The sequence below is a fragment of the Chiloscyllium plagiosum genome, chromosome 32, assembly GCF_004010195.1.
Source record: "Chiloscyllium plagiosum isolate BGI_BamShark_2017 chromosome 32, ASM401019v2, whole genome shotgun sequence".
Lineage (NCBI taxonomy): Eukaryota > Metazoa > Chordata > Chondrichthyes > Orectolobiformes > Hemiscylliidae > Chiloscyllium > Chiloscyllium plagiosum.
In genome coordinates, this window is record NC_057741.1 from 5,555,053 (window position 1) to 5,566,039 (window position 10,987).

Sequence of the window (10,987 nt, forward strand, 5' to 3'; positions counted from 1 at the left end):
CCCCCCCCCCCCCTCCTCTAGCTTATCTCTCCATGTTTCAGGCTCTCTGCCTTTATTCCTGATGGAGGGCTTTTGCCCGAAACGTCGATTTTGCCTGTCCTCGGATGCTGCCTGAATTGCTGTGCTCTTCCAGCACCACTGATCCAGAATCTGGTTTCCAGCATCTGCAGTCATTGTTTTTACCTAACTGGTTGTTGAACAGTTAGTTTTGAGATTATTGGCTGTGTAGGGTGATGGAAGGTCTTTCAGAAGTTGCTGTTGGGAACCACTGAGTGACATGAACTTTTCCCTTTTCTTTACCTGTAATACAGGAGTGTTTAAGTGCTGTTCTCAGAGCTGTGACCTTCACAACACAGAAGTCCACCCACAAGGATGTTTGGCCACTAACACATGCAGACCACGATTGAAGGTCCATAAGACCATAAGACATAGGAGTGGAAGTAAGGCCATTCGGCCCATCAAGTCCACTCCGCCATTCAATCATGGCTGATGCGCATTTCAGCTCCACTTACCAGTGTTCTCCCCGTAGCCCTTAACTTTTATCCCAGTGCACTCTTGACAGGAGTCTAAGAGAGAACATATCTTTCCTTTTAGATTCCTGAAGAAGGGCTTATGCCCGAAACGTCGATTCTCCTGTTCCCTGGATGCTGCCTGACCTGCTGCGCTTTTCCAGCAAGGTTCTTGATTAATAAAGGGACCATGGGTTACAGGACGAAAGCAGAAGAATGGGTTTGCGAAATATATATTAGTCGCAACTTGATGGGCCGAATGCCTAATTCTGATTTTACATCTTATGGTCAAATTGGATCGCATTTTAAAATAAAGAAATAGTGAGTGACACTTTGCAGAACGAAGAAATAACAAGCACATTTTTCGGTCACGGAACAAATCATCTGTACATTTCTAAGTTTGTGCACCACTTAACCGAACAGAATGTCCCTCAGCTTTGGCTGGGCTGTGCTTGAATTATGTGGAAACTCGGAGGTTAAAGTTGACTACTTGCCCTGCAGCAGGTTCTGAAATGTGATCTCGTCCAGTTCTGGCGGAAAGTGCCTGGGCTCTAGGTGGGCGGTGACCGCCCCGAAGCGGTCCGCTCTGGCGGTCTTGAGGAGAGCCCCGCGAGCGCCTCCAACTCTCTCCCGCGTGCGGAGACAATGGGCCCACGTTCCAAAAGTAACGGCCCGCTGCCAGGCTCGCGCCATGGTCTGCCCCGCACCAACCGCCGAGTGAAGCATTGCTCTTTGGCTGACTGCAACCTGACAGTCGGAGCCGGCTGCTACCGAGCGTCACCTAATTAAAGCACCTGTCTTAGTCACCACACCACTCTGCCTAGTTTTGCCACCTTGGAAAATGTGAATGACACGGCTCCACAGTGATAATGAAGGGCTTTTGCCCGGAACGTCGATTTTTCCTGCACCTCGGATGCTGCGTGACCTGCTGTGCTTTTCCAGCACCACTCTAATCTTGACTCCACAGTGACAATCTCAGTCGTACTTTTGGCATGAATCGCTTTCAAACAGGGGCAGCCATTTCATTTTGTTTTCAAATAGCGCATCGTATTTCAAGGTGATCACACTAGGGAAGGTGATTTGACCAATAATGGTAAACAGGTATCGTTTTCTAAAATGAGATAAAGAGATGTTAGATTATTTAAGAAATGACAGACGAATGTGCCCTTTATTAAAATAGTTAAAAATCACACAACACCAGGTTATGGTCCAACAGATTTATTTGGAAACACGAGTTTTCGAAGCGCTGCTTCTTCCTCAGGTGGTTGTGGAGAATAAGATCGTAAGACAGAATTTATAGCCAAATGAGTACAGTGTGATGGAGAAGTGATGATACATTAAACAATTTTAGATCAAATTCTTTCACCTTTTAGAATGGGATGTGTTGGTTTCTGTTCTTTGATATTAAAATAGACCAGGAACATTTGATGGTATGGTACAGACTGAACTGAACAGATATATGGATGGGGATTAGAGGGATACTGATTGCATGGATGCAAAAGGTTCAGAAAGGAATTATGTGTTGGTGAAGTTTTGGTGGGCTAAAGGGCCTGTTTCTGTGCTAGACAGTACTGTACTCTGATTTATAATCTTGTATCTAAAATATCTTTACAAAAACATCCAGAACATAAAGTGACAGTAACATTTTGCCCAAAGCATGTTGACAATGTAGAAATTGGTAATACATGGTGTAGTTGAAACAAATAGCCTGGGTGCATTTAAAAGGAAACTAGAAAAACGTTGAAGGGAGAATCAAACAAAAGTTTAATATGATTGATTTAGATCAGGAAACATAAGAAGAGGTTTGCATGGACCATAAATGCTATCATGGACTAAGTGGTCCGTTTCTGTGTGGTGTATGTCATGATCTATATGGAATTCAGTAAGGCATTTGACAAGGTTCCTCATGGTAGACTGGTTAGCAAGGTGATCACATGGAATACAGGAAGAACTACCCATTTCGATGCAGAACTTGCTCAAAGGTAGGAGGCAGAGGATGGTGGTGGAGGGTTGCTTTTCAGATTGTGACCAGCGGTGTGCCACAAGGATCGGTGCTGAGTTCACGGCTTTTCATCATTTATATAAATGATTTGGATGTGAATATAAGAGCTATGGTTAGTAAGTTTGCAGATGACACCAAAATTGGAGATGTAGTGGACAGCGAGGAAGGTTCCTTCAGAGTACAACAGCATCTTGATCAGGCTGAGGAGTGGCAGATGGAGTTTCATTCAGATAAATGTGAAATACTGTATTTTGGAAAGGCAAAGCAGGGCAGGACTTGTACACTTAATGGTAAGGTCCTGGGGAGTGCTGCTGAAAAAAAGAGACCTTGGAGTCCAGTTCATAGCTCCTTGAAAGTGGAGTCACAGGTAAATAGGATAGTGAAGAAGGCTTTTGGTGTGCTTGCCTTCATTGGTCAGTGCATTGAATATAGGAATTGGGAGGTCATGTTGTGGCTGTACAGGACATTGGTTTTGCCACTGTTGGAGTACGGCAACTGTCCTGGTCTCTCTGCTATGGGAAGGATGTTGTGAAACTTGAAAGTGTTCAGAAATGATTTACAAGGATGTTGTCAGGGTTGGAAGGTTTGAGCTATAGGAAGAGGCTGAATAGATTGAGGCTATTTTCCCTGGAGCTTCAGAGGCTGAGGGATGATCTTATAGAGGTTTATAAAATCATCAGGAGCATGGACAGGGAAAACAAACATGGTCTTTTCGCTGGAGTGGTGGAGTCCAAAACTAGATGGCATAGGTTTAAGATGAGAGGGGAAAGATTTGAAAAGAATCTATAGGGCAACTTTTTTATACAAAGGGTGGTGTGTGTATGGAATGAGCTGCCAGGGGAAGTTATGCAGGCTGGTACAATTACAACATTTAAAAAACACCTGGATGAGTATATGAATAGGAAGGGTTTAGAAGGATATGGGCTAAATGCTGGCAAATGGGAGTAGATTAATTTAAGATATCTGATACGCATGGACGAGTTGGACGGAAGGGTCTGTTACCATGATGAATACCTCTATGACTCTATATCTGTGCTGTGCTATTTGGATCAACATAGTTAACAAAGGGATATGGGAAAATATAGGACATAGGCTCTTGGTATTAGAACAGTTGTAGCCATGATGGGTTGAATGGGTTCCTTCTGCACGGTCTTAGCTATGTGATTTTGTTCATTCAATGTAGATAATAATGTTTTCACTATTTTGCACCCAATATCCCTGCAATATCTTCTCATCATGAAAAACATTGAGCTTTCCAAGACCACTGCATGTTCCCTCCACATGTCCTTGGGCAGCTAGCATTTGTATGAATTGCACCTCCAACTGTACATCATGCTCAGTTTATTGATAATGTTCATCAGTCAATTGATCGAGAACAAGTTGCAGTATGAGTTCTTTCGAAGCAATCAGCTTCAAAAATTTAATTTTGAAAGGTTCTTGAGTTCATTCAATCAGGTTCTAAGTACTTTTAAAATTTGGACTTGAATCAATTTGTGGATTAGAAAGACTAAACAAGACAAATTAAGTGCTGACTGAATCATATTTTGATAGAGCCATACGGCACGGAAACAGACTTTTCAGTCCAACTTGTCCGTGCTGACCAGACATCCTAATTTGACCGAGTCCCATTTGCCAGCATTTGACCCATAAGCTTCTAAACCCTTTCTATTCATATACCCACCCAGATGCCTTTTAAATTTTGTAATTGTACTTGCCTTTCTCTAGCAGCTGGGTCCATACGCCCACCCACTCCTCAGATCCTTTTTAAATCTTTCCTCTCTCATCTTAAACCTATGCCCTCTAGTTTTGGAGTCCCCCATCCTTGGAAAAAGGCCTTGCCTATTCAGCCAATCCCTGCTCCTCATGGTTTCATAAACCACTATAAGGTCACCCCCTCAGCCTGTGATGCTCCAGGGAAAAAAGCCCCAGCCTACTTCAACCTCTCGCTATAACTTAAACACATCAGTCCCATTAACACCCTTGAACATCTTTTCTGCACCTTCTCAAGTTTAACAATATACTTTCTATACAGGGTGATCAGAACTGTACATAGTATTCCAGAAGTGGCCTCACCAATATCCTTGCACAGCCGCAACATGACGTCTCAACTCCTATACTCAAATATTCTGACCAGTGAAGGCAAATGCCTTCTTCACCACCCTGTCTATGTGTGACTACTGTACAATACCTGGTTTGGTAATGATTGAAAAGAGTTTTGAAGATATTAAGCTGTTATTTAGTTTGTTTTAGAAGGATAATGACATTATTCAATGAATCTGACAGGTAGCTCATTTAATATTATTTGGGACCCATTTTACCTGCTCTGTATGTTGTACTTTTTTTGATGCAATTTCAGTTACTCTCTAATAACTAACATAATGCAATACCCTATCCTGTTTTGGTTTTAGCATAAGCCCAAGAGAGCGACCTGAATATTTGTTCTTGCATAACAGAGAAACTATATGGCATTCCAAGTGCAAATATTTTTGATCAATGCATTCAGACATGTTATGATATACCTCTGGAGCAAGTGAACTTCATCTATGAATTCTGGCCATTGTGCTACAAGACTCTGCACTCTACTTGTACTCTAAGTATAATTTTACATGAACTGATGGATCCTCCAGTCCAGACTTGCATTTCGTGTCTCATAGTATAACTGCACATTGACATGTATCACTTGTTAAGAGTTAGATTTTTTACTGATTTGGGTTTTTGAAAATCTAAACTACATTACTTATAACTAGAGCAGCTCCATATAGTTTATTTAGGGCTCTTGAGGTGAAATGGTAATGTTCCTACATCTGAGTCAGAAGATCTGTGTCATAACCTGTCCAAACAGTTTCATTAAAATAATTACACTTTAATTTGTTGCTTTTCTCATTCTTTTCAGTGGTCGCATACTCATTTGTGAATCAACAGGGAAGGACTTTATATCTAAGACTAAGGATTCACACATCTTTCCAAACTGACAGTCAATGCAATACTGAGGGAATGTTCTATTTTCTGACATCAACATAATCTCCCAGCTGGATCTAAAATATTTCGATGGTAGTATTTGAAGAGCAGCAGGAAATTCTCTCCCATATTTTAGCGAATAAGAATCTTAAAATAAATTATTTGATCATATATCTCAGCCGATTGTGCAAACCTGTGGTGGATTGACTGTCCTGTTTCCCTATACAGTAATGTGATAGCACTTCAAATGTGATTAATTGGTTGTGAAACTCTTTGGGACATTACAAGATGGTGAAAGGAACAATATTAATACAAGTCTTTTCTTACTGCTTACAAGCGTATTGCTAACATTGCTGCCATGTAACCTTTCTTAGATTTGAGCACAGAATCTAGCATCCGCAGTTGTATTTTAAATCAAATACTTTCATGTTTGATTTGCATTTCTTAAAATAATTTAGTTGGAAATTGTTTATTAAACTCATATAACGGCAACATATTTTGAGAATCACATAAAACAAGCAGTGGCAACCCAGTACTATTTCAAATATAACCCTGATTGGAAAGTAGGAAGGAATGGACGGTTCTTTGTGATTGATTACGGTAAGAGCGTAGTTGCCCTTTCCCCTTTGACAGCGGAAGTTTAACGACAGAGGCGCCGCATGGAAACAGCGTTGTGTTGCTTAGTTCCTTTACACCATGTCTTCGAAAAAGAAAATTAAGTCCAAAGTGACCAGGGGTGAGGAGGATGAGGGAGTGTCGCCGAGAGTACAGCCGGCTTGTTGCTCACCTGCAGCCCCATCTCCTGGGACTCTCCGAACAGCAGAAGCAGAGGGTAGGTTGGGCACACACCCCCAGGCTTGTCTGTCACTGACCGTCACAGACAGTCTGGAGAAAGGTAAGAGTACCGCTACTCAGCTCACTGGATCGCCGCATGCCTTTCAGTTTATTAAATATAATGCTTTTGTTTTTTCAACATAAGTCAGAATTAAATAACTGATAGTGCAGACTTAGTGGATTTGTTAGTTTCGTGATTATAAAAAGAAGCAATCATTTTGTTGTTTAATGATCTGAGCCTTACAACTGCTTATGGTATCAACGTAGCAATTCCCAGTTTACATTGCGTCTTTATTTATTGGTGGGATGTAGACATTGCTGGTATGACATTTGTTTCTGATCCCAAAATGCCCTTAAGATGAAGGTCAACAAACTGCTTTGGTCCATATGGTGCAGGTACATCTAGTGCTGTTAAGATAGAGAATGCTAGGATTTTGACCTTGTGTCAGTGAAGGAACAAAATATTTCCAGTTCAAGATGGTGTGTGGCTCGGTGGGAACTTTTACAGGTGGTGGGGTTGTCTCCCACAAGTCTGGTGGTAAAAAAGTACAGGTTGGAAGATGTTGAAGGAAACTTGGTGAATTGATGCACTACATCTTGTAGATGGTACGCACTACAATTATTAGGCACCAGTGATGAAAGAAGTGAATCTGAAGGTTGCAGATGAATTACCAAACATATGAGCTGCTTTTTCATGAATTGTGTTGACCTTTTAGAGTATTGTTGAAACCGCATTCATCTACATAAGTGGAGAATATTCCAATATACTCCGATGCAGTCATTTACAATGCAAAAGAGGTCACTCAGCATATTGACTCTATGCTGACTCCCTGCAGAGCACTCCAGTCAGTCACACTTCCCTGACCTATCACTGTAGTTTTGCAAGTTTATTTCCTTCAAGTGCCCATCCAGTTTCCTTTTTAAATAATTGTTTTCACAATAGTTCCAGAGCATTACCATTTGCTGCAAGTTTTTTAAAAAAAAATTCTTGTAGTAGTCCTGTATCTTTTGATCAAACTATTAGAACTGTGTGCACTAGACTTTATACTGTCAGCTAATGGAAAGAAGTTCGTCTGGCCTTCCTGATCTAATCTCTCCTTAATCTTCCCTGCTCCAAGAAAAACAAACTCAGCCTTTGTATTCTCTCTTTTTCCCTTCTCTCTTTCATCACCTAGTGAAACATCTTTTTTTTAAATACATGCACCGGTTGTGTCTCATTGGCATCATTAATTGCCTGTTCCTAGTTGCCATTGAGATTGTGGTGGGAAGCTTAAAAATCCATGTAGTCAACATCCACTATATCTTTACTATCATCCTTTTCTTATTTGTTCAAAACATTTAAATTCAATTAGTCAAGAATTATCTGCCTTTTAGTAATATGTGAATATTTGTCAATTAACTCAACTCTTCAAGTGACTGTTGACTTTTTTTCCCTCATTAAAGATTCCGAAACTTTCTCTTTAATTGATAAACTAACTGCTGTATGGGTGCTAGGACTGATCTAGGAACCTTGCTTGAATAAGAGTGCTGCAGTTTTTAAAAGAATTCTGCCTTGTGGGACGTGAGCATCGTTAGCAGGCAAGCATTTGTTGTCCATCCCTAGTTGCCCTTGAGAAGGTGCCTTCTTGAACTGCTGTAGTCTGTATGCTGCATGTAGACCCACAATTATATTATGGAGGGAATTCCTGGATTTTGACCCAAAGACAGTGAAGGAATAGTGATATATTTCCAAGTCAGGGTGGTGTTTCCACAATTGCCATAATGCAATTCTTTGACACTTTCCCTTTATCTAGTGAAGCTTGAAAATTCATGTAAGCACTTCTGTTCTATCCACCCTCCGTTCCTTCAGCAGCTTGGTAGTCCAGACCAGATGACTTACCTATGCATAGACAGTCTTTCTAGTATTTACTCCTTTCATTATTTATACTATCTGCTACATCCATTACCTTTGCTTCAAATAAATATTTCATCATCTTTCTCTTTAGTAAACACTGATACAAAGAACTCCACTCAAAGACATAGGGCATGGCAGAGGAGTTCTTTGTATCAGAGTGTATGTGGCACAAGTTCAGATTCAAGACCCGCCTGTGGATGCTGGACAACTGAAACAATCAAAAACAGGAATTACTAGAGAATTCAGCTGATCTGGCAGCATCTGTGAAAAGAAACAGAGAAGGGTTACTGGACTTGAAACTTGATGAAGGAGTGGGTTGGATAAGGCCAGAGCAGTTGGCCGAGGGGTCATTGATCAACATTCAGTAAATGGCCCAAGCCATCCACTGCTTGATAACTCATCAAAAATTGAGTCAGCTCAAGTGTGTAGTGGGCCATCATGGAGGCATTTCTTACCTGCGCTGCTCCTGTAAAGTCGAGAGTATGGTGCTGGAAAAGCACAGCAGGTCATGGAGCATCCAAGGAGCAGGAGAATTGATGTTTCGGGCATAAGCCTCTCGTCAGGAATGAGGCTTGTGAGCTGGAGGGCTGAGAAGCACCTGGCCCCCCTCCCTGGCTCACAAGCTTCATTCCTGATGAAAGGCTTATGCCCGAAACGTCGATTCTGCTGCTCCTTAGTTGCTGCCTGACCTTCTGTGCATTTCCTGCACCATACACTCGACTCTGATCTCCAGCATCTGCAGTCCTCACCTTCTCCCTGCTGCTGTAGAGTCTCCACTTCCTTGCTTTTGTTGGGTGTAATATTGTACTCTTCAGCAAAAGAAATCTGGAGTAGTGAGCCCTCTACCAAAGGGACCTCTCCTTTTCGATCAGAGATCTGGGGTGGGAAGTGCTGTAAGCAGCAGTACCATGTAAAAGTAGGTTAAGTAAGTTCACTGGGTGCCAGGCACATGTAGCTTTTGTGGCCTGGGGAAATGGTTTTTTACATTCCTGTTAAATTTTTCATTTGTAGCCCTTTTATTGGTTTTTTGGAGGGGCTGCTCTGAGATTTTTAGTTGCACTTCAGTCCTACACTCCTAATCTGTGGGCATCCCATGCTTTGAGGGGCAGGCAGTTGCGAGGGCCTACTCCTGAGGCTTGGCCAATGTGGCCATTAACAGGTCCGGGCAGTGGGTCATGGAGAGGATCATAGTGCCTGACAACCTGCCTCTCTTTTGCACTATCTCTACTCTTAGATGCCCATTGAGGGGAGCTTGTGTTGTTGACTGGCACAATCAAGGCCTTTAGAGACCGGTGGACATTGCAGGATTTGGAATGCATCATAACCTGAGAAAATGATGTTTTTATTTAGGAAGTTTCTGTTTATCTTTATAAATGTCTGTTAACTATTTGATTGTGTTTTTACTACAGTGCCCGTCAAGGACTGTTTAGCTTGATTTCAGGTTTCAGTCTTTGCAGTGCCAGGTTGTTCTGGTATAACGTGTGTCAACGCAAATGGGCCATCTCATGATTGATGAATTATGGACTCTTTTTGGATAATGCAAACTTTCTATTGAACGTGTTTAGCTATCTTTTATGGCGCGGTTTTCTATAGCGGTTTTAAATAGTGGGAGGTTGCAGAGGAAAACAACTGCCGCGTTATACCAGAGCGCCCTGTATAGTACTGTTTCCTTCTTCAGTTTTCTCATTAACCATTGCCTTCACTATCTTTGTTTCTACAATCATGTAGCCATGTTTCTCCTTTTTTAGTAAATACTAATAAAAAGATCTCCAAGTATTATATCTTGCCATATGGCTGTGTATATATGATAACGTCCCTATCGCTGAACCAGGATTCAGGTCCTACTTGCTCCAGAGGTGTGTAATGCCATCTCTGGTAAGAGGGACAGACAGTAGCTGACTGCGAGACATCCAAATGGTGTGTTGCCTCCAAGGTGTCAGGATTAAGGATATCTCTGGGAGGGTCCAAAGGGACCAGCAGGAAGTTGCTGTACACATTGGGACCAATGATACAGGAAGAGATAAGGACAAGACTCTGAGGAGAGAATATAGGAAGTTATAGGCAGGAAATAAAATATAGTCCTAGAGAATAGTAATATCCCGATTACTCCTGGTCCCACAAGGTAGTGAATGTTGGAAAAGGAGGATAGAGCAGATAAATGCATGGCAGAGGAGCTGGTGCAGGGGAGAAGAATTCACATTTTTGGATCATTGGAATCTCTTTGGGGGTAGAAGTGACCTGTATAAGAAGGACTGATTGCACCTGAATTGGGAGCGGTCTAATATAAATTACCCGTCCAAAATCACCAATATATATGCAGGGAGATTTGCTAGAGCTGCTTAGGAGGATCTAAACTGGTGTGTATGTGGGTAACATGGGGGCAGGATTGACCCAAGGAGATAGTGAGGAAGGTGAGCAGTCTGAGACTGACACAGTTAGGAAAAGGAGTAAGTCGAAGAGTCAGGGTAGGTAGGAACAAAACAGAGAACGATAGGATTGATAAGCATCTCTCGCCCATAGGTGTTCAAAGTTTGGGAGAAGATTTGTAGCTCGGGTGCTCGTTGTTGTGGTTCTGTTCGCCGAGCTGGGAATTTATGTTGCAGACGTTTCGTCCCCTGTCTAGGTGACATTCTCAGTGCTTGGGAGCCTCCTGTGAAGCGCTTCTGTGATGTTTCCTCCGGCATTTATAGTGATTTGTATCTGCCGCTTCCGGTTGTCAGTTCCAGCTGTCCGCTGCAGTGGCCGGTATATTGGGTCCAGGTCGATGTGCTTGTTGATTTGAATCAGTGG

The 10,987-nt window shown here is 42.0% G+C and overlaps 2 protein-coding genes across 6 annotated transcripts in view; one reads left to right on the plus strand and one right to left on the minus strand.

The window, feature by feature from the left end:
• The window catches only part of nudt6 (nudix (nucleoside diphosphate linked moiety X)-type motif 6), a 135,899-nt gene extending 134,543 nt beyond the window's left edge, over positions 1-1,356 (minus strand). Inside the window, exon 1 of the mRNA XM_043674063.1 lies at positions 1,004-1,356. Within this exon, the coding sequence (XP_043529998.1) occupies positions 1,004-1,235 (232 nt within the window). The 5' untranslated portion in view covers positions 1,236-1,356. The remainder of the gene's footprint in view (positions 1-1,003) is intronic.
• Positions 1,347-10,987, plus strand: part of spata5 (spermatogenesis associated 5) — a 436,625-nt gene continuing 426,984 nt past the window's right edge. For 2 of the 5 annotated variants that reach the window (XM_043674061.1, XM_043674062.1), the window contains exon 1: positions 5,976-6,364. In XM_043674061.1, the coding sequence (XP_043529996.1) occupies positions 6,166-6,364 (199 nt within the window). In that variant the 5' untranslated portion in view covers positions 5,976-6,165. Of the gene's footprint in view, positions 1,567-5,975; positions 6,365-10,987 lie in introns of those variants that run through there. The other 3 variants (XM_043674060.1, XM_043674056.1, XM_043674057.1) reach the window with 3 other exon arrangements.